This window comes from Primulina huaijiensis, chromosome 1 (assembly GCF_012295235.1).
Source record: "Primulina huaijiensis isolate GDHJ02 chromosome 1, ASM1229523v2, whole genome shotgun sequence".
NCBI lineage: Eukaryota > Viridiplantae > Streptophyta > Magnoliopsida > Lamiales > Gesneriaceae > Primulina > Primulina huaijiensis.
Window position 1 is genome coordinate 22,758,470 of NC_133306.1, and position 24,131 is coordinate 22,782,600.

Below are 24,131 nucleotides of genomic sequence, written 5' to 3' on the forward strand. Positions count from 1 at the left end.
TTGATTTTTCTCATTTCTTTTTTATCTTGTTAATTTTTTATTTAGAAGTTAAAATTTTATTAATAACATATTTGTAACAAAAATAATAATCTTGTTGGTTACAAATATATATTGTGGGGGTAAAATGAAATCTCTCTTATTAAGTTTTTTTTATAATTATTTCAACTCTTATTTTAAAAAAATGTTAATAAAAATTTAATTTTTTTGTTACAAATATGTTATTCTGAACGAAGAAGAAAAAACGACGGTACATGCAAATTTTTTTTAATATTATAGTTTTTTTTAAAAAAAAATATTTTATCTTTTTTATCCTGCTAATTTTTTATTTAGAAGTTAAAATTTTATCAATCACATATTGTAACAAAAATAATAATCTTGTTGGTTTTTTTATATTATAATTCTTTTGAAAAACTATTTTCTCTTTTTTTGTATTGTTGATTTTTCTCATTTCTTTTTTATCTTGTTAATTTTCTATTTAGAAGTTAAAATTTTATTAATAACATATTTGTAACAAAAATAATAATCTTGTTGGTTACAAATATATATTGTTGGGGTAAAATGACGTCTCTTTTAGACTTTTATTACTTTTTTTATAATTATTTCAACTCTTTTTTTAAAAAAATGTTAATAAAAATTTAATTTTTTTGTTACAAATATGTTATTCCGAAGAAGAAGAAAAAACGACGGTACATGTAAATTTTTTTTAATATTATAATTCTTTTTTTAAAAAAATTATTTTATCTTTTTTATCTTGTTAATTTTTTATTTAGAAGTTAAAATTTTATTAATCATAACAAAAATAATAATCTTGTTGGTTTTTTTTATTATAATTCTTTTGAAAAACTATTTTCTCCTTATTTGTATTGTTAATTTTTCTCATTTCTTTTTGATCTTGTTAATTTTTTATTTAGAAGTTAAAATTTTATTAATAACATATTTGTAACAAAAATAATAATCTTNACGCTAATTTTATTTTTGTTACAAATATGTGATTAATAAAATTTTAACTTCTAAATAAAAAATTAACAAGATAAAAAAAAAGAGAGAAAATTTTTTTTAAAAAAAGAACTATAATATTAAAAAAAATTACATATATTAAAAAAATGAAGAAAATAGTCTCCTACGTCTCTCGTTCTTTTCTTCGTTGTTGTCGTCGTCTATCTCGCCACATGCCAAGCATGTGAAGCTTTTAAATATTATGATAGATTAAATAGATTATTTTTTTTAAAAGATTGTTAGGTATATTATAACTAGAATAGTTGTTACTTGCTAGACACCTACTCTAGACGGAAAAATTCAAATTCTACATATGAAAATGGAAATTAAACATTTGAAATAAATTGACTAAGACCTGTCACTATAATACTGATTATATATATAATTTTATATTTTTTAAAACAAATATTTGATTTTTGTCGGTTATAAATGGCAATTCACATGGCGATGGTCATGGTATTAATTGACTAACCTGTCCCATGGATCAGATAACGGGTGGTACGTCGTACCTCCAATTGAATATGATAGTAACATATAACTGCATTATTCAAAAATATTGCATCAGCTTGTTGGTATCCATATGGCTTCTTCGAATCTGTTCCCTTCTAAAAATATTGATCATCATATTATAAAAAAAAAAAATCAAGATAATATATAATTTGAATGTGAATTATCTAAATATTTCATAATTTAATAATAAAATAATGTCATATATGAAGATGATTTCTTTTAACACAAAAATCTCGTGAAATCATTTAAAGATCAATTTTATAAGACAGATTTAACTTATCCATGAATATGTATATATACTTCTTTAATTTTACTCTAATATCTGGATATAAAAAATTATTGGGAATTTATCCACTATAATATAATATATAATATTTAGCCCCGAAAATTGACCACGAACTCCGATTCTGACACTCTTTAATGTTAAATCTTCCAATATCAGTATTAATTGTTCTGCACATGGACGAATGAATCACAATGTATTTATCTATTTCATGTAGTTGTATATCTTCATTCGTATCTATACAATTTATAATGCAAATTGAATTAACAAACTTTAAATAATTGGTTTTAAATTCAGTTGATTGATTAGTTTGGGTAAATTTAAGATATATTTTAAAAAAATAAACACTTTCTGAAGTTATTACCAATAAATAAATAAAATCGCAAACTAACATATATAATTGGAATTTAATAATCAGCAGCTTCAATCTTAACAAAAGAAAACAGAACATATGCCCAATTATATATTTTTTATTTGCTAAAAATCAGCTCAAATATTAACCAAAACTTGATAGCGTGTATCAGGTATCACGACTTGGAAAAAACACGTTTTTAATCTCCCTGCTGTAACTCTGGTTAGTGGTGCTGTAACCACCGTCCACCAAAAGATTCACCCCGCTTACAAACTTTGACTCATCGCTGCTCAGATACAGCGCCGCCTCCGCCACGTCATCCTCCGTCGGCACCACCCCTTTCAAGTTGGCGGAGGCGCATATAATACCCTCCACCACCGCTCTGCCCACCCCCATTTTCTGCGTGAGCAGCGGCGTCGCCACCGCGCAAGGCGATATGCTGTTAACTCTGATCCCGTACTGCCCCAGCTCCACGCAAAGGTTCTTCATCATCCCCACCACTGCATGCTTCGACATGGTGTAAGAGTGCGGCGATTCGCCGCAGACAACCGAAGCAATGCTCGAAGTGAACAGGATCACCCCCTTTCTCGCCGGGATCATCACCCTAGCGGCGTGCTTGGATCCCAAGAACGCGCCGTACACGTTTACTTCGAAAACCCTCTTGAAGTTATCGTTATCAGCATCGGCGATGGTGAAATCCAGGTTCCCCGTGATGCCGGCGTTGTTGAACATGATGTCAAGCTTGCCGTACTTGGAGACCGCGAGATCCACGGCGTTCCTGACGTCATCGTCGCTGGTGATGTCGCAATGGACGTACGAGATTTGATCGGGGAGATTGAGTTCTTCGCAAATGGATTGGCCCTTGTCGTCTTGCACGTCGGCAATGATGACTTTGGCACCGTGGAGGGCAAAAAGCCTGGCCGTGCTCTCGCCGAAGCCGCTTGCGCCGCCGGTAATAATGGCTACTTTGCCTTCTAATCTGCACATTGAACTAAAATAATTAGCATTAAAATTGCATTTGGTGTGTGACCTGACCAATCAATGCATGATTGATACCTTGATCTTGGCATGAGAGCTTCAGCTTTGGTGAAACCGTTCATTTTATTTTTGATGTTAGATATCTGTAATATACTATGCTTTTGTGAATTCTAAGTTAATAATAACTTTATTTTACGAAGTCGTGTAGTAGAATTTATAGAGTAAAAGCGCGAGGAGAAATAAGACCAAGTCGTAGTATGAATTTTTTTNTTATTTATTTATGAATATTATTATCATTTACATAAGATTTCGTTGAATTTGGAATCAAATAGATAAATGAAATAAGTTTTAGATATTCATAATCACCAGATAGAAACTTGGGAAAATATTCAAAAGTTGCATTTAACTTATCCATCCAACCTTTTTATATTTATTATTAGTATATATATGAGCTAATATTGTGCATTGAAAATATATATTTCAAATAAAATAGACCTCAAGAAAATAAAATAAGTGAAGTTTTAAAGTCAAAATAATTGAATATCGCATTTATTAAAACAGCTTTCAATTCAACTACCCAATCGGATGGCAGATTCCTTCAAATATTTCAACATTTAATTAAGCAAGCAAGTAGCCCCATGTGTGTTTTTTTTTTCTGTATGAACGAACTCATACAACTTCCATCTGCAATGAATTAAATAAAAACCGATTGATACTGGTTGATGAGATCCTATTTTTGGGCACTGTCTTTTTTTTTTTTTTTTTTTTTTTTTAAGTTTAAACATTCATAACATCAAGTCGGAAAATCCCGAGTTACAATGAAAGAAAGCCAAGATGGAATATTTCCATCTAGCCAAAGTAAATTAGAAGAGCTATTGAATGTTCTATGAGCAAAAAAGTGTGCCACGGTGTTGGCCAAACGATGCTTATGCTTGATTGACACAAAATGATTCACTAGGAACATAGAATGAACTTCAAGAGCCAATACACCAACAGAACCAGCGTCCATATCTGGGTTGAGAACTACACGAACCGCCTCCTTGGAATCAGAATAAATAGAAACAGAAGCAACGCCCACCTGTAGACAAGGATCCATACCACAACGGATAGTCAGGATTTCAGCTGCAAGAACACTACCGGGATTACGGATGATAATAGCATGGGCACCTCTAGTTACTCCCTGTGAATCTCTGATTATTGCTCCAACACTAAATTTATTACGCCTGGTATCGAACCCCGCATCAACATCTAGCCGAAATAAGCTAGGGCTAGGCGGTTTCCATAAATGATCTGCTGAGATTTGTGAGGTACATACTTGGATAGCACACTTTAATCTAGAGTAGCGAATCGAATCGAATCAAGAAATTTATAAACCCAATCCACTCTAAATTTCATGCTCTTACCCTCGGCATCATGCTTTCGAATACAAGTTTCACGCCTAATCTTGGGCACTATCTTAACAGTGTAGATATTTATTAATTAATGTCGGGTCGACATTTTTCGGTCGATCTCACATGAGTATAAATATCCACGTGATAAAATTTGTAAAATAACATCGATAAACTATTTAATTAAGAAAATGACTTTTTCGTAGATTTATGATACCATGAAATTTATCGTAAATACTAAAGTACTAATGTATTATTTCCAAGATAAGGTGTATTGATTGTCTTTGAGGCACATTGTATTCTAAATTTATTTATTTTTCTTTAATAAAATAAATAAATCAGCATACAGACGGGAAGAATGTAGTTAGATGGTGTAATCGGATTTTTATTAGGATACCAATGTTTGTACTCTACTACTACTATTATTATTTAACTTTTTTGTGAGTGAGTCTATCATTTGTTATCGATTTCTAAAATAAGATATTTAAAATAATTTATATTTGAACAAAAAAATAAACTACTTTTATTGTGAATGGGTAAACGAACAAGACACGTGTAGATATAGATTGAGCTCGACAAGATTTTAGGCATGCAAATCCCTTTCATTTAGGCCTTCAAATTCGAGTTTTGTTCATAAATCTGGTGAAAATCAAAATTCGATTCCAATTTGATTTTCTTATTCTTAAACAAGATAGTATGTGTAAGTACGTCGTCGTTAATTATATTTTTTCAGTTTTTGGAAATAGATGTCGATTATTGTGAATATGTTCTATATAAACGGACATAATTTTTATGTAAGGACAATTTTACGGTTGAATAAAATCATGTGAGATTGTTTTTTTTATTATTATTATTATTATTATTTGGAGATTTTTTGGCATTATGTGTGAATCAGTATATGGATCTTTGTTAATAGACGCTTCCGCTTAGAGATGTCAATGGGACGGATATGGCTAGACCCAAGATCCGTCCCATGAAGAAAACTTTGACTCATTACCCGTCCCACCCCAGTTAAATATTCTTCGGACCCACCGCAACCCGAATACAAAATAGGTCCGGTTAGACCCATGAGACCTGAATTTTTTTTAAATAAAAACAATAATATTCTTCTTACATGACTGAATTATAAAAAAAACAAGCCTCTAAATACAACAAAATAGAAAACTAATCATGTCTTCGACAACACTTAATAATGACAAACAAAGTATCTTCACGTCATAATGAATTACATAAAAAAAGAGTCATTATCTCTCCAAAAAAATTATTGACATCCACAAATTGACATTAATAAAACTAAAACCATAGAGTATTTATATGTACATATATGGGTCGGGTATGGGACGGGTGTTATAGAACTCATGACCGGCCCTATATCCGGACGAGTCTGAAAAATTGAACCTGAGACCCGTCCCATGACCTATTTAGTATACCCAAACCCGTCCCAAATGGAGTGGGTCCATTGCGATCTGGTTAAACTCCGGACCCATTGACATCTCTACTTCTGCTACATCAATAAGTTTCCCAGTTAAATTGAGCTTTTTGATTAGATTGTACTAATTTAGTTTTTTTTAATCTAAAGATTATCATTATGGTATTTTATCCTTTATGTTTTATTAAAAATATTAATTTTATTACAAAATTATCCTTTATGTTTTATTAAAAATATTTATTTTATTGATATTTTATTTAATATTATTATTTATTAAATAAAAATGATAAAGTTTTTTATTATTAAATGATTTGAAAAAATAAAAAATGAGAGTACATAGATAACTAAAAATAAGTTTGGAACATCAAATAGGTAAACTAAAACCAAATTTTAGGAATAATACATATTCCTATATTAATGCGAATATGCATTCTAATTTAAATGAATGTATCAAGTATGAGAATGAGTCGGATTGCTTTTTTCATTTCCAATTCATTCTGGGCAAAAACTTTTGTGAGACGGTTTCACGGATCGTATTTGTGAGACGGATCTTTTATTTGGGTCATTTATGAAAAAATATTTTATGCTAAAAGTATTACTTTTTGTTGTGTATATGGGTAAAGTTGACCCGTCTCACATATTAGGATCCGTGAGACGGTCTCACATGAGACCCACTCTTCATTCTGAATGCAAATCAATTGGAATTCTAAAAAGACCAATTCGAAGGTGTATTTATTTCGAGTAAGTTGATTAATTTAATTTTAGCTGTATTTCTCTGAATAAGCTGGTTAATTTTACTTCTAAGACATTATATTTTCTAAAAAACATATATTTATTATTTATATAATTAAGTTATAAAAATATTTAGGCATATTTTATATGATTTTCTAACTGGTTATTTATATTGAGAGAGAATGCTCTTGCAATTGATATATTATTTGTTATAGAAAATTTTGATATTTTGAAGCACGACAAATTGAGACTTAAGTAAAATTACTTCATATTTTTATAGAACATCATTGAAGTTAAAATAATATGTTTTATATTTCTGTATTATGTTTACAAATGTATTGCCGGAAATTTTCCATTGTAACTGAAAATTTGGAGGACTAGGGATGGGGCAGAGTCGAGGGGTGGGGTGAAACCATTTGCCCATGGCACCGACTTTATTTATATCGTAAAGCATCACTCAGCTTGGCGTGAAAGATAAAATATTGTTGATTATTTATCTTTATTTTGTCTGATATTTGATTTAAGTTCTACAAAAGATTAATGCAATCTATCATTATCTTATATAAATATATTAATTTATCATTCTTATATTATGAGTCATTCATCATCATCGATGAGTCAAGTGGTGTCTAAAATCATTAAAATTTATATTATTATATACAGAAAAAATTTTGTGAGACGGATTCTCAATCCAATCCGTCTCATGATATAGATCCGTGAGACGATCTCATAAAAAACATACTCTATCATATATAAGTTGAAATTGAGTTGATTTTGTAATCATAGTTATTTATATAGTTTAATTAATAATTGTTGTTTGATGTTAGAGTAGATGTTGATCAATAAACCAATTGCCGACGATAAAAATTACAATTTTGATAATGTATGCTCATTTTTTTTTAATGATTTTTGATACTTTGTCGTTATATTCTATTTTTGGCAAATTAATTTAGTAAGTTTTTTTTTTACTTGGTGTGACCCACAATCTTTTTCCATGTTGTGTCACATCAATGATATGACCCCAATCTGGCTCCACTATTGTGAGAATCAAAACAAAACCAATAAGGACGAGTATAGGGATATCAATTGTGAAAATAAAATAAGATATAATAATTTATTTATAATTGATATAAAATGACAAAATTAATATCTTTAAAAAGTAAGCGATCGTTTAGACGAGATAGATCTACAAATTTGATGAAGTTGGAAGAGATACGTGTGATAAGAAAAGGTAGGTGGAATAAACAATGTTACACAGTTTGTAATAGATTATTTTTTCTCAATCATAACACCAAAAAAAATAGAGAAAATTTGTAAAATAACATCGATCAACTATTGAAATACACATGAAGATATTATTTTCTTAATTAAATAAGAATCAAAACAAATACCATTATTTTTTTAAAAAACACAATTAACACCTTTAATTGCTGAGTTTTGATACAAAAAATTTCTAATAATGTTTTCTCCTTTAATAGCCTTCGATTTTTTAGATATAATTATAATTATCGTTGAAAAATTGGAGTAAATTTATTTCTAGAGGTGATAAATTGAAAATGGAAAAGAAGGGACGAAGGGTATGTAAAAATATTTAATAAATATTTTAAAATGTTATTTTTTTCACACGAACAAAATGTTACTTTTTGCGAATTTTATTATTCATTTAAGCATAAAAAGAATGGATAAAAGGTTAATCTATGCTATGTCGAAAGTGTTGTTCTTTCTATTTCAATATCATTATGAAAAATGTTACTTTTTTTCACACGAACAAAGGTATGTATAAATATTTAAAAATATTACATTTTCATACAAACAAAATGTTATATTTTGTCTGTTAAATTTTATTATTCATTTAAACATTAAAAGAAGAGATAAAATATTAATCTATGTTATATTGAAATCATTTTTTTTCTATTTTAATATCATTAGATCATACGAGTTTTCATATTTTTATAAAATTTAACATATATATTGAGAGATACAATAACTAACATTTGTCCTCGTAAAAAAAAACACTTGATGTAAGCATATGATATAAAAATTCCAAGGAATTCTGACATACAACAGATTCATAGGGACGATTCAGATCTTTCCCACAAAAAGGAAATTATGATTCATCACCCAAAATTGAAATTTCAACAAATTATATTAATAATCAATAATATATTTAACAACCATTCTTTATTGCGAAACCGCCGCCGAATTGGCATTCCTCCCTTCTTCTATCAGAGAAGCTCTCGCCGACACAACGCTGCTACCAATAACCGGAGAATCAAACACCGCGTAGTCGATCCATTCCTTAAGCAAATCCTCCTGTCCCCATACATCGGGTATCCAGACCCGACCCGCCACCTCCACCCGATGCCTCTTCAGCTTCTCCCGCCCGCTTCCACTCCCCTCCACTGTTCCTTCTGCATTATTCGTCACAGTTTTTGACTTACTCTTCTTCGTTTTCGTAACTGTTTTTGTGGATGAATGAGATTGGATTTCGTTTTTTCGATTCTGCCGAGGCATGATTGGGAATGGGATCTAGTTCGGGGAAGCTTCCTCGTGCTTGCTTTATATGGGCAATGGAGGGACTGCTGGCTGGCTGGCGTGCTGTAAGATTCAGATTCCAATCTTTGTGCTTTTATTTTCTGCACCTGAAAAAATATTAATATGGAATAGGTCTATCTGTCTCTTGTGAGACGGTTTCACAAACATTTATATGTGACACATGTCAACCATATTGATATTCATAATAAAAAGTAATATTCTTAGTATAAAAAATATTACTTTTTTATTGATGACATAAATAAGATATGCATCTCACAAAATACAATACGACTAGTAAGATGTCTCACATAAATTTTTACTATTAATATGATTCTTTTTGTTTCTTCTGTTTTAGATATTCTTTTAGAACGATGAGATGTGACTGTGTTAGAGCCATGTGTCATCGATTTAATTTTTTGAATATCATTTTTAAATTATAAATATTAATACATTATATTGTATTGTATTTTGTTTTTATAAAACACAATTATGTTGATATTTTTTTTTAAAATATTATTTTTAGTTTTGGTGTTATTCGATTTTAAACAATCGATTTAATTAATCATTATTAGAAACAGGTAGAATAGCACAGCCACATTTGGTTATGGTAAATGTAATTAATTCTTAATTATAATGTACATATAGATCGTGTTCATGCGAGTTACATAACATTAAATAATCGATGTATGACTCAAGTTCTACAAATAAATAGAGTTATACGTCATTTTATTAACTATCTATATATCGATTTATCTTTCCTACATTATACATTTTTTCACCATCACATCTCACAAATTGTTAAAACAAAGTACAACAATCTTGAATAATTTTTTTTTAAAAAAAATTGGGATATATATTAATTATCCATATTTAAGTTAGAACTAACGACCTACTAAAATACTATGATTTTTAAATAATTATAATTTAGTGGGGAAACGTCATTTTAAGAAATAAATTATTTTTTAAAAAACATGTCAATGTTAGAAAGGAAGTAATCAACAAGCAGTTGAGGGTTCTTTTTCTTTTTCCCGGTTAAGGATTTTTTGTGGATATAATATGAGTTAGATGTTGATATGAAAGAATTTTCATAAAATCGTAGGCCAATAGATTTTGATAGAGGGAGAATAAAGTCATTTTCACAGTAGCATCTCAATCATTTAATAGGAAATGGACTTGGCTGGTGTTGGATGTTGAAGTAGATATTTGGTTCCAAAGTCGTTTTCTACCACTCTTGCCCTTCATATATATACTATAAATAGAAATATTGTAATATTGAGTGCTGAAAAACTATAGCGTGATCCCAGTTTCATAAATGAAAATTATTGAAATGTATGGTAAGATATTTAAGTGTATATGTTGATTTAATTTTTTTTTTGGTAGATTCAATTTACAAAAAATGATTTTGATTTGCGAAAATCATTTATTTTGAATATATAACATACAAATCTAAAATGACACAATGATATGTTTAAAGATATCTACAATGAACAGTGAATTGCAAGCATTTTGTCCCCAGATGCATACGTACCCTACTTAATTGAGAGTTGTATTCTTTCCCTAGTGAAACTTCAGGAAATCCTCGAAACTTTGGTGAAACTTTATTTATTTTTTATATAAAAAAATGACCTAACGGCCTTGGTTCATAATTATCAAGAAAAAGTGTTATATGCTCAAAACTAAGATTCACGTGAAAACACTGTATAGGGTGAAAAAGAAATATTTTACGGTGTAGGATAACGAGGGCCTCCTTTCTTCCTCAAGAACTCTGGGATCTCTACATCGCCAGATGGCCTATTTGAATCTAAAGGAGATGCCTGCATTGATTTTGATTTCGCCTACAATTACTCATGTGGCTAATGCATAAAAAGATAATGTAGTGTTTTGGGCACAAATACCTGGATAGATTTCCCAGCACTTGCCTCCAGCTTTTTAAACCCAGTGGCTATCAAGGTTATGCTAACCTGTATTATTTACACTGTGTGTATTATAACTCGTACAATAACGACCAAGTTAACTGGCCGTCTAAAATGTTCGCCTAACTTAACTTAATATCTTTAATAAATTATACTTCCTGACCAAGAACCTCTCTGACAAATATGAACATGGAATAATTGGTGGGTGTCGATTAATGATATTGGTATGAAGTTTATGAATAGTAGTCTCAAGTGAATAAACTTACTTGACCACTTAGTGAAGGATCTATCACAGCACCAAATATCAAGTTGGCATTTGGATCCACAAGGTCATATATAACCTCTGCAGCAGCATTTACCTGTTGTTCCACATTTAAAAACATATGCTGAAAGAATTATATGCAAATTGGAAATGTGACACCTATATCTCCATAGCATAACGTTATTGATAAACCTATAATGCACCCTTCTATTTACATGGAATACAATTTTCCCGGTCAGCATCTGAGTCTGATTTCTCCATGTTCGACCCCAGTTGGCCACAATTTTGCCATGCAAGATATATCATAATGGGAGTTTATTTGAAAACCCCTCAAGATCATGTGGCCAAATCGACGCATCATGTGTATGGTGCAAATGAATTGAGTCAGCTTGCAAGGTCTTGAGTATACTCAAATATTATTCTTTTGATATTCAAAATTATTTAAGGCCAAACTTGTACATATTCAAATATATTTTCTGGCAAAATTCAATCCCCAATTATATTATTTCCTAACTCAAATGACAGTAATGAGCTTTAGTATTATCAAAATGAACAAGCTTGAGGTATCATTCAAACACTCATTAAATAAAAATTAATAATTAAATTTAAACAAGAAAATCAAACTATATTTCAATGTTTATTTTGAGCCAAACTCAAGCCAAAATAATTAATTCATCGATCTTTGAGCTAGTTAAAAAAATTTAAACTCAAGCTCAAATATGACAATTTAATTAGTATTCAGCTCGACTGAGTTTGTTTGCAGCCCTAGGAATGTTAATATTGATGTTAATTTAAACATCACAATAAATTTGCTCGCAGCCATACGAAAGCAATAGTGTACAGGGTTGTAAGATTTGGCTAATTTAATAGAATTTTCGCGTTACTTTTTCCTTTCCGAAGATATGGCAATGATGTTTATTGAAACAACAACATTTGAACTCATATCTCAGATATAAAACAAAGAAAAAAAGTTCAGTGAAGGAACTACCTCAGACAATGTTAAATCAGTACCACCAGTTATATTCCAAACAATTCCAGTAGCTCTCTCTATGCCAATATCCAGTAAAGGAGATTGAATGGCGTTTAATGCAGCATCTCTCGCCCTGCTCTTTCCTTTATAGTTGTAATGACAATATTAAAAACTTAACCTCAACAAGAAAGTGGCAGAGTGATCAAAACATCGTATGAGTATGGTAATTGTTCCTACCCTCGCACGTACACGGGATTCATGTAATTTTTGTGCTTGTTCCTCAAGACAACAGCGCCCACACACACACACACATATATTTCACTCAGTAAAATCCATGATTATACATATTCTTCTCTAATGTTCCTACCCTCCCACATACACGGGATTCATGTAATTTTCTGTGCTTGTTCTTCAAGACAACAGCACTTCATCAATCCCATATCATTTACAACACACCTGACATTTTAGAAGTCCCAAGTATTTCACTACTTCAAAATAATATATATTATTGTTATACTATACAAAACTTAAAAATCTCAAAATGATAGCTACCAGATCACATGCAAAACATTGATTGCAACAATTATGAGAAAAATCACAATGAAATGATAATAACATTAAACACAAAACAGAGTAACACAAATAACTCTTGATAATACCTGTTGCAGTTCCTACACCCATTAACGAAGAACCTGCGTTAGCCATAACAGCTCTCACATCAGCAAAATCTACATTTACTAGCCCCGGAATCTGCAGATAATGCACCACAAAGTCAATCCCATGACACCCTTAAAATTTCGGAAACAATCAAATAAACACTTGACAAAAATATTCTAAGGGAGTATTTGCAACCTCTATAAAAAGTGATTCTTCAATATCCAATTTTACAAGTCAGTTTTTTGCTTTTCTTAACCCTAAAGTTTGCTTCCGCTTTTGTTCTGTTTAATTAAAATCCAGAAGTTGTTCTCATGCTTATTCATATTCTACAAAAGTAATTATGGTATTTTGATAATTAAATGTAATTTTTTCTGAATAATCTTAACCCCAATATTTTTATCTAATCCAAAAGTACCCTTTACATTCATTTATGGTTCACAACACACCATCAATCAAAATCTCTTGCAAACACTCAAATCAGGGTATTTTGTTAAAAAACTAGTATTAGAATAACTTATTTACCAAACACTATTTTAAACTTAACAAATTTACAGCTTTTTACTTTTATTCTGAATTACTACTAACTTCTGATTTTTCCCGATTCTACCTTTTTCCCCAAAATTTAATATTTTATAAAAGCATAATCTTTTGCAAACACTTCCTGTATAATATTGAACAACCGGCACGCTTACAAAACAATCACACATGCATACGAATGCAAAAGATCTATATCACGTAAACTAGCTAGATCTTTACACCCCCAGAGTATCATGCTTTCTAAAGAAACATAAAATTTTAGTAAGAGTCAACATCTTTCAAAATGAAAGGAAACATAAATGCAGATGAACCCAAATTAAAATGAAGTACAAGATCCACTAAAAAACAAAATGAAACACTCATATGAGCAGACATACCGTGATTATATCTGATATACCACGAACTCCTTGGCGTAGAATGTCATCAGCAAGATTAAACGCTTCTGTTACTGGCGTAGATGGGGAAACTGCAGTCAGTAGTTTATCATTTGGGATGACAATTAGAGTGTCAACATTTTCTCTTAAAGCTGCAATTCCTTCTTGGGCTTGAACAGTTCTTCGCCTTCCCTCGAAAGAAAAGGGTGTGGTGACTATACCAACAGTCAAAATACCCATAGACTTGGCAATGCCAGCAATTACAGGAGCTCCACCAGTCCCTGTTCCACCACCCATCCCAGACTGCAGATTTTTCAGGATAAGAGACTTGGAGAATTATACATCCTCAGATACTAGTCTATTTCTAAGAAAATGTAAACAGCCACAAAGAAAATTTTGAAAGTTACTGGTCATTTTCAATCATTCAGGTGTCAACAGTATAAAAATAACATAAACTATATTTAAAACAATTCTATCATCCATGTTTCAAGCATATAAAAAATAACAAAATATATGTTCTGAAACAATTGACAAATTCACTATCATAGAGAAAGAACATAAGACGGTTATTCTGGTGGACCATGGAGTATATAAATAGCCAAAACAGGAATTAAGAATTATAGCTGCAAAAAAGAATGAGTATCGATCATGGATATTCAAAAAACCATTGTACAATTTGCTATTTGTCCATATAAGATATCAGCAAAGATTGACATGACAAGGTTTTCAGCTGAGCATCAGCACATAATAAAAAATTGAACAGTCATTCAACGATCCCATATTCCGGTGATCACTTGAGAACTTAGAAACAGCCAAATAACGTCATTAGAGATTTCTGATAATTGATTATCGTTAATTTTTTAGAGACAAATTTCAATGAAAGAAATATCAATGCCAGTGATAAGACCGAACAACAAATTATGATAGCATGAGAGAGTTTCATACTCAGTGCCAAAGGAGAATTGGCCAGTAAATGCTGAACTTACGGTCACGAAGATCATGTCCGCCCCATTAACCGCATCCTCTATGGCTTTTTTGCTTTCTTTAGCAGCACTCATACCAATATCTGGATCCCCACCGGCACCAAGTCCTCGGGTCAGCTCTTGGCCGATCTGCAACCGATGCTCAGAGAGGACTGGTGAAGTCCTCATGGCTTGTATATCCGTGTTGACAATCCAAAATTCGACACCCTCCATTTGACTCTCTATCATACGATTAACAGCGTTTGAGCCACCGCCTCCAACACCAATAACCTTGATTTTAGCCTCATTATTATTGTATGAAGTGGACGAACCTATCAAGCTCTCAGCAACACTTCCACTCCAACTATCTTGTCTTGGCTGGCCAATTGTAATGTTTGTCTCTCCTCTAAGCATTGAGATCTCAGGGTGTAGATTTAGAAGCTGGTCCTTGCTCTGAAATTGATCGAACTTGTGAGAGTTTGCTAAAAATTTGAACTGGGGGAAACTCAAGCCACATTTTTGACTCATAACTGAAAACCCATTCTTATCTTCCGCTATTTTTAAGGGGGAAACTCTTGCTCCAAGAACATTGGACGCCCCTATTGATCTTCGAGTATCTGGGGCAGTGAAATAAGGGGATATGCACGCAGTCATTCTAAAATACAAAATTCTAATCCGAGTAGCTCCTTTCTGATTCCGCTGTCACTGTAAAACAACAGTATGAAGTTAAACCCAAAACGATGGCCTTTTTTTTTTTTTTTTTAATATCCTGCTTCTGTCAGTAATATATTTTTTAAAAAATTTAACAAATATGAATAAGAAAAATTTATTAGAATTTGCCCAAGCAGAACATGATAAACCAAGTGAATATATCATTAGATATAACACATATTCGATTCAACTGCATAAAATTAAAATTTGAAATCACCAGCATATCATCATAAATTAAATTCCAAAAAATTCAGATATCACCAAATTTAAAACTTAAAAAAACCCTAAATAAACTCAAAAAGGCATAGCCGCCAAAACTTCACAAATCACTGAATGAATCCCATATAAAAGAAATTAATGAATTAACACCGAAGGACATCTAAAAAGTGACTAAATTCAATGAACTATCAGTAAGCAAGCGTACTAAACGAGAAGAAACAAACAAGAAGCGCAAGTCACTCAGAACAGTAACAGCATAAAAATCGCTGGTCACACGAATACCTGCAGCCGCAATGCAAGAGATACGAAGACCTCCTTGAATTTCAGCAATGGCGGAAGGATGATGAGATATCGCAGCGAACACTTATGGTAGACTAGTAGCTAATATAACAAAAATTTCGCAATCGGCCGGGCAACGCATTGGCTCGGTACGAAGAGGCCAGGAAGCAGAGTGGAGTGGAGCTGTCTGAGATGCCCCACGAAATGGATTTGCCAGATTTGGTGTTTGAATTTTCTATTTTTTTTCCTTTCCAAAAAACCTGTTTATTTAATTTTATTTACTACTCAAAACTATTTTTTTTATTTTTATTTCTTCCGATATAATCCACGTTTTCATCGATTATAAATAGATCGTGTGAATTTGTTTTTAGTCAATTAAAATTAATTAATATAATAAAAAGATTTGTTTGGTATAAAGTTTATATTAAAAAAATCCTGATCGAACCAGTTACATAAGATCTTGAAAATTTATACGATATATGAAAAATTAATAGGCATAAGGTTTAGAAATTTATAAAAGTACTTTCAATTTTTAAAATTTTGTGAATAAAGTAGCAATTAAATTATACTTTGTCGCCAACTACAAATATTTTATCAAATTGAAGAACTTTTGAGGAAAAAACTAATTAAGAGCTGAGAACAAGTAATAGTTTTGATTTCAAACATCTTCAAGAAGTGATTGCTGCTTACTCAAATTTTTTAAATAACAAAGCAATCAATCTTTTATTATATAATAATTTACACACTCCCTCCAATTTTGTTCCTAAAATTTTCTGTATTTTTAATAAATAATACAATATTGTACAAAAATGCAACTAGGGGGTAGAACAAACATGTGGTAGGGGACAAAGGTATGAATCAAACCTTGATGGTTCTGTTTACTCAGACCTTTCAATCTCTTTGAACCTTCTGTCCCAATCACGGGTCTCATAATCTTGATCGAAAATGTCCCTCTCAGTGCTGTAAACAATCCGATCTTGTCCTATGAACGTCTTTTGGGCCATGTCCCGAGCACTCAGAAGCTGAAAATTGAAATGGATTGGTACACACTCGAACGATCAAAATAGGACACTGAAATGTCTACAAGTCGTGGCATATAGTTAGCGTTTACCTTTCGCCTCAAGGAAAGATCAGGTGATTCGAGTGCCTTAGCACGCTGTTCCCTGGCTTGATTCCTTTTAACAATTTTAGAGTTTGTATTTTGAACCAAAAACCACCGTATCAATGGAATGGCAAAGAAAGACCCAGCATATATCTGTGAGATGAAAATGAACATTAAAATGATATTGCATAACGTAAAACTTATTCAGATTAGCATGGGGAAGTATAAAAAACATGACATGTACTTAAAATAGCTGGAATGGTTTTCAAGACCAAAGACGATACTGAGAAAACAAGGTGAATAGGTGATGACACACTATTGTTATACCCGACCAAAATAAGGAGCAACTGCATAACAAATGATAAAATCTACTTCACTGATTCTACTGACTAGAATAATGAAATTCAAAACAAAAATTAATGAATCTTGAAAATGATAGGTAGACACCAAATATCGAAATGTTGTATAAACAATTAATGATGACACATTACGTCTCCATCTAATAAACAATTAATGATGAGACATCACACCTCCATCTAATCCAACAGAGGGCAAACAAATATTTATCAAATCCTTCTTACCACAGAAAATTTTTAAGCCGAAGTTGTGTAGACAAGACTCATATCCCAGGCAACGTGCAAAAATTTAAAATCTTATGATTTGCAAAACAGCACTCATTGTTTACTAAGACGTCATGAAGAGAAAGATGAGGATGTCTTGACTTTTTTGTTAATTCATCATTACAGGTGAGTTTGGAAAATATCTCAAAAGAGATCCATGACCAATCAAAGGTCACACAAGCATGTGCTACTAAAACAAAAACTTGAACCCATATCATTGAATGATGTGAACATATTGATTGCACCATCCATATACCAAGTAAACAGAAAACACTCGAAAATTCCAGGTACCATTATACACAAAATGCGGTATCTGAAGTATTAAACTTGAGTATCACGGTTTGCCTTTTAATTTGGTTCAGATAAAGCAATCCAACTAGGTAGGTGGACATGAGCTGTTTCATACCTGAAGTATGGGAAATATGTTGGAAACAAATGATATGAAACCCCTTGGCTCAACTGTCATATTCCTTCATGTTACAATTCAGTAAAAAAGTTAGAGAGTAGATGAAAAGCAACCACATTAAGCAATGCAAGCTGAATCATACTTCAACATGGAACCAAGAATTAAAACCCCAAAAAGATTAAGTCCACCAAGACCAATCACCATTGCCCTCTCTGAAGCACTAGTTTTGCTGCAAAAATATTTCTGAAGTTAAATCACAGAAGCCAGAACTTTATGTTACTAACCAGATAAAGATGAAGACTAAAAAAGATACCTAAATTGCCATATCTTTTCTTTAAAAAACTTTTCAACTCCACCGACCCAATCAGCCCATTTTTTTCCAACATATTCCTTCCGCCCACTCCTCTGGGAGGCTGCAGTGCGTTGTAGGGATGGAAAACGGTATAAAATGTTCCCCTGTATTCAACACACAGTTAAGAAATCCACACAAAGCATCACGTTTGCACAAGATGGCGAGTCGCTGATTTTGTAACTGGTTATAACAAGGCACCGAAGGATTATACACCAAACGTGCATTTGCGAGCAGCTCCAAGTGATTCTGCAAATCATACTCGACACTCAAATATACCATATGCAGTTGAACATGCTCCTTAAAATCAGCAGCGGGCAAGGCACTAAACTTGATTGGGAGAATGGTTTTGACTCACCACAACTCAGGACTATACAAAAACTTGCATTTATGTGCATCATACCCTTAACTAGCCACAATTGAAGGATTAAACCACAGACTTGCATTTATGTGCATCATACCCTTAACAAGCACAATTGAAGGATTAAACCACAAACTTGCATTTAATATCAGCTCCAAGCGAGACAACGTATCATACCTCGTCGTCTTGAATTTAGCATATGCAGTTGATCAAGCAAGGGCAAATCATTAAGTGGCACTGGACATGGAGTGAAGCTTGATTGATAAGATGGGTTTGAGTTACCACAACTCAAAATGTATACAAAACTTGCATTTATGGGCATCTCATAATCCTTAAATCTCTTCTTTACTTAAAATGAACTTAAGTTTAACAATCTTCCAACCCAGTCAAGAAATGCAAATAATCCAACACAGTTCAACTACAAATTAATGTGAAACTAGTGACAAATTGAGAATGCCTATGTTATTCTAGGGATATTTCACATACCACAAGGAGTAGGACCGGAAAAAATTACAATATAAAACCTTAAATGAGTATAACATCTTCGTTTGGTCCTTACAACTATCCTCTACCTTTACTATCCAGTGCCGGCTTAAATAACCACTCACATTTCAAAAACCAACAGTGGTTCGACGTTTTAAAGTAACTTGAGTGTGCATATTGTGGAAAGAGACGACGCTAGATGTACAAGCAAAACATTCACAACTTCTATCAGTATACTAGAAAATTCATAAAGTGTACATGCGCAGAAAGGGAACATAATTAAAATTCACAAGTCAAAGAGGACAAACCTCTTCATCTACTTCTGGCTGACCATCAAATCGCAGAAGTACAGGTAATATGTATGAATCATCATCCTGGATGATTCGAACGACAATAGAGTAAATTAGGCCAGAATTCTCACCAGAATACAATAACAAAAAAAGGCCACAGACGTCCAAATAGAGTAAGATGACATAAAAATAAAAACAAAAACTTGGTACATGCCAAAGTGGTATGAGCTTGAACAAACACAACCTACATATATTAATAGACGACCAAAACTGCTAGAAACAGGTTTGGCTTTGTTTTAATGATGATAAAATTAAAATGTTCTCGACATTTTTGGTATGTCTCTTGAAACCACCGAGAAAAGATTGGACATCTAGAAAGTTCGTGATGCTTCAAACATGCAACAGCCAACTGAGAACTGGCTTTTGGCGATGAGTATCAGATTGAAGATACCTTATTATCTGTAGTGTCCAGATTAAGATATGGAGCTAATTCCTCAGCAATCACAACACCACCATTTGAAGCTATATATTGTCCAATCTGTAGATTACCAAGGACAAAAGAAGTGTAAAAGCCCAAATTTTTTTCAATACAAGTTTGTAAATGATCTTCGGCATGAAAATGAGTTGAGAGCATGCCCTATTCGTATTAAATGGCCTAGTAAGAATAAAAAATGAGACCCGATCAGTACCGTAACATTTCAAATAGGATCTTAGAGTCAAGGATCTCATCTCTAATCATTCCTACTGCAAACCAAAGCATATTTTAATGCGTCCTTTAACAGATCTGACAGATAGGTGGCACATTAAGTATTGGCATCAGGCATCTTAATGAATATTATGAGTAACTCAAATATATCTTATTATCGTAGAGCACCAAAAGCTCATACTATGATATACTTCCATCCCATACCGACAAGATGGTAGCATTTAAATCTTTATGAAAAGTAATCATCTATAAATCCTCCTTATACTGTCCATTTCAGATGGATTCCTCCTTTTCATTTGCCTTATGTTTGGACATGAAACTTCTCCATGGCAAGAAATTTGACTCTTTTTTGAGGTCGGATACTCATAATCTCATGCATGTGAGTTGTCCAGTGTTGAACTCCACATGTGAGCTTTGTACATATACATCAAAGTGAGAAGCATCAATGCGAGTCCTAACTGGAATCAGGATGATGGTCATCAGACATCAGAGTGAGACTATGAAGATGTTTGATAAAGTTTCACCTCTTGAATAACTATGGATTTAGTTGTGTTTTGGTTATTCTTTCTAATACAATATTAGGTCCTTTTCCAGGATCATTTACATAGAGTAATGCACAAGTCCTGTTCCTTATTGTGATTAATTCTTTAGTTTCTCTATCGTATTCCACATAGGGTCTGCTAGTCCTCAATGGCAATGAAGTTTACCTTGATGATAAAAATTTTCTATCAAAACTACATGGTAGAAAATAAGTTAAATTGAAAAGCTATGTTGTTTATGGTTCACTAGACAAATGTTCACTTGCTGGACTTATACATATAAGTTAATCCGAACCTTCAAGTAGCTTAACAATCAGTTCGAAACAACATTGGTAAAAAATTTCAAAATAAGTAGCTTAAGAATCAGATCCCATGCACTTAAGATATATATAGAATAGAGAGAACTATATCAGTAGGGTATGAGAGAACTATATCAGTAGGGTGTGAACAAATATTCCGAAAATACTCAGAGACGATGGAAAGAAAATAAGGATGTAGGGTGATCATTTAATTAACATTTAGCAATGAAAACATTAAAGCAACGGACCACTGAAACCAGTGCTCAAGTATTACCAACTTCCACCTCTCTGCTTCAATACCTTGATTGGGATCTCCATCCCCAAATACAAAGGAGAAAACCTGAACAAATTATAAATACCAAGTATGCATCTTTTAATGGGTAAAAAATAACGAAAAGCTCATAAACTTTAGCTGGAACTTTTGCTCACTGATTCAATAAAATTAATCCCACCGTCACCTTCTCTGAACCGCCGCCTCCTGTAATAATATGGATCCCAATACCTGGATAATTGATTGACAAGTGAGATGAATAGAAAATTCAGTCCCAGGCTTATATAGAAAATGAAATAATAGGTAGTGTGGGGCCTTGCTTCAACCAAATCAAATCATGCTAACTTTTTATTGAAAAAGCTCAAGTATTAGACCAGCTAAAGAGAATCTAACTAGCTACTTGCTAGTCCATATTTATAACAGAGCAAGCGACTTTCCTCAATCCTCAGCACTCAGTACATAAACTTTCGGACTCAAAAACTCTCGAGGTCTTACTTTATCATGTTTCTTATTGCTGGTAACATTACAGGAATCAAAGGGAAGGGAATGCTATCATTTGCCTAACATTAAAAAGCACCAGGTTTCCTTCGTGGTTAATATTTCAATGTAATTAAAATAATTGGCTCTTATAATCAGACGACAGACAAGCTGTAAAATTAGATTCATGAAAGATTTCAAAAGTTTAGTGTTTTTTTTAAAATTTTCCTTCGATGGACAACAGTGCAACAACTTTTTGGTGAACAACAATGTCAACAAGCAGAAAAACCAAACAAGAAGCTCGGCTACTTAGAATTTTATATCTTTTTAAATTATTTTATTATTAATTCCACATAGAACATGAGTTGGAGATTACCAGAACAAATCAGTCGGACTTAAGTAAAATGTGAAACCAGAGTCATAGTATCTTCCTCTTCTTCCACGATTGTCCTCCTCTCTGTTGAAGACCGAAAAAAGGAAAAGAACAAAAAGTCAGAAAATCAAGGCACACACGTTCACCGTATCCATGAAAATTCTTTCCACTCCAGGCAAGTAAAGATGATTACTGTACCGACTGCTCGAAACTATTGCTATTATTGTGGTATACACCAGAACAATGGACGCAATCAGTGCTGTCCCAAAGGAAACCCTCACTAAATACTCTGCCGCCATCTGACACCAAAAACCTCATTCCAATCAAATGAATAGAACTTACAAAAGACTTATATTTACGCAATGATTCCATACCTTCCCCTTCTCCAGTAAAGGTTCGAATTTGATCTTAAATGACTTAGCCCCAAGGTTGGATCGATAATTCTTTGGAAACACATACAAAACATCCCCTTCATCCGACACCTGTTAAAGAAAGATCATCAAAAACATATGTAGGATAATTTCCACAATGTAAACATCCCAGTTTGATATTGTCAAACAGATGCTTCAAAACGACAGTACAAAGACATAAAGTCCAAAAAACGACCTCCAAGAAGCCATTTGTATCGGCAGCGAGAGCCTGAAGAGCCTTTTGAGCTTCACTCAACTTAAGCCCCGCCTTGCTTGCCACATCACCTATTGTAACTCTCCTCCCGCTCGAGTCAATGGCAGCCATAGCCCGCTCCCTAACATCCTTAGGCAATTTATCACTCTCAACTCTGCCCCCGGGCCTAATAGCAGACGTAGTCACGACATCGGCATTACCACTCCCACTTCCGCTGCTGCTGCTGGCCGTAATTAAAGAAACAGAGGCTTTTCCACACCCAAGCCTTCTACCTCTAGGAATAATCCGCGATTTCAGCGGCGCGAAATAGTGAATCTGGGAGGGTTTCAGCGGTTTGTGGTTAAGGGTCAAGATGTGGGACTTCGGAGAAATAGTAAAGTAGCAGATGGACATGGATGCCATATATTGGTTTGTTTTCGACAATTTCGAGAGCTTGGTAAACCCTTGAATTAGGGTTTTAGGCCATGGATTCAAATGATTTCAGGGTAATTATAGTCTAATACTTCCCGTCTTTGAAATGGCAACCGTTTTGCTTGGTGAGGAAGACGCCATCTCTGAAATCTGAAGAGAGGGGGAAATGGAAGAGGGAGGATCACGCAGTAAATTTACAATATTACCCTGCAGAAATATAATGGAATTAATATAGAAAATTATTTAACTATCTAATTATTTATCCACTAAAAACTGACATGCTATCAATTTTTTTAAAAAAAAACTTTAAAATTTTGCCTGTTTTGAAATTCTGGTTAAAAATCATAAAATGCTCGTTTTTTGCAATACCAATTCAAAAATATGTACAAATTGATCATATACAGTGTAACAAGAAAACTAATCATCTCTCTTTACACATAAATATTTGCGGTTCAAGAATTTTACGATGAATGACAACTTTTTGATAACGAGTGAAGATTTTTTATCAGGAAAAAACACCGGAGGTGTATTGAGATAGAAAAAAGAGTGTGTTTTTCAATTAAAAAAATCTATTAAAATCTTTGAAGTCATTTTAAGAAAATTTTAGATTTGTTATAAGTGTACATAAGACTTCAATGTTTGTACACGAAAGAATTTCAGAATAAATTATTTCAAAAATCAATAAATTTTTGGATTTTTATTGAGTTTTAAAAAATGGAGTTTAATAATATGT

General features: G+C 32.6%; 3 protein-coding genes across 4 annotated transcripts; all 3 read right to left on the reverse strand.

The window, feature by feature from the left end:
* Nucleotides 1–2,130: 2,130 nt before the first annotated feature.
* On the reverse strand, nucleotides 2,131–3,388 carry LOC140985587 (short chain aldehyde dehydrogenase 1-like). Its single transcript, XM_073453447.1, has 2 exons — nucleotides 3,198–3,388; nucleotides 2,131–3,120 (listed from the first exon to the last, which is right to left on the reverse strand). Exons 1-2 carry the CDS (start codon nucleotides 3,239–3,241, stop codon nucleotides 2,310–2,312), a joined length of 855 nt encoding a protein of 284 aa, XP_073309548.1. The 5' UTR covers nucleotides 3,242–3,388; the 3' UTR covers nucleotides 2,131–2,309.
* Nucleotides 3,389–10,779: 7,391 nt separating this feature from the next.
* Nucleotides 10,780–15,532, reverse strand: LOC140985595 (cell division protein FtsZ homolog 2-1, chloroplastic-like). 2 transcript variants are annotated; one of them, XM_073453465.1, is made up of 8 exons: nucleotides 15,211–15,532; nucleotides 14,903–15,120; nucleotides 13,920–14,219; nucleotides 13,008–13,098; nucleotides 12,367–12,491; nucleotides 11,383–11,475; nucleotides 11,099–11,164; nucleotides 10,780–11,017 (listed from the first exon to the last, which is right to left on the reverse strand). In XM_073453465.1, exons 1-8 carry the CDS (start codon nucleotides 15,530–15,532, stop codon nucleotides 10,925–10,927), a joined length of 1,308 nt encoding a protein of 435 aa, XP_073309566.1. In that variant the 3' UTR covers nucleotides 10,780–10,924. The 2 variants fall into 2 exon arrangements, with proteins under 2 accessions (XP_073309566.1, XP_073309560.1); XM_073453459.1 differs by having other exon boundaries at nucleotides 14,903–15,532.
* Nucleotides 15,533–16,773: 1,241 nt separating this feature from the next.
* On the reverse strand, nucleotides 16,774–23,607 carry LOC140985610 (uncharacterized protein At5g03900, chloroplastic-like). The gene is made up of 13 exons (XM_073453475.1): nucleotides 22,970–23,607; nucleotides 22,738–22,845; nucleotides 22,562–22,662; nucleotides 22,367–22,447; nucleotides 21,672–21,744; nucleotides 21,517–21,582; nucleotides 20,150–20,236; nucleotides 19,717–19,782; nucleotides 18,529–18,671; nucleotides 18,358–18,444; nucleotides 18,216–18,279; nucleotides 17,199–17,342; nucleotides 16,774–17,109 (listed from the first exon to the last, which is right to left on the reverse strand). The coding sequence occupies exons 1-13, from the start codon at nucleotides 23,387–23,389 to the stop codon at nucleotides 16,966–16,968; spliced, it is 1,584 nt and encodes a 527-aa protein (XP_073309576.1). The 5' UTR covers nucleotides 23,390–23,607; the 3' UTR covers nucleotides 16,774–16,965.
* Between the last annotated feature and the right edge of the window lie 524 nt (nucleotides 23,608–24,131).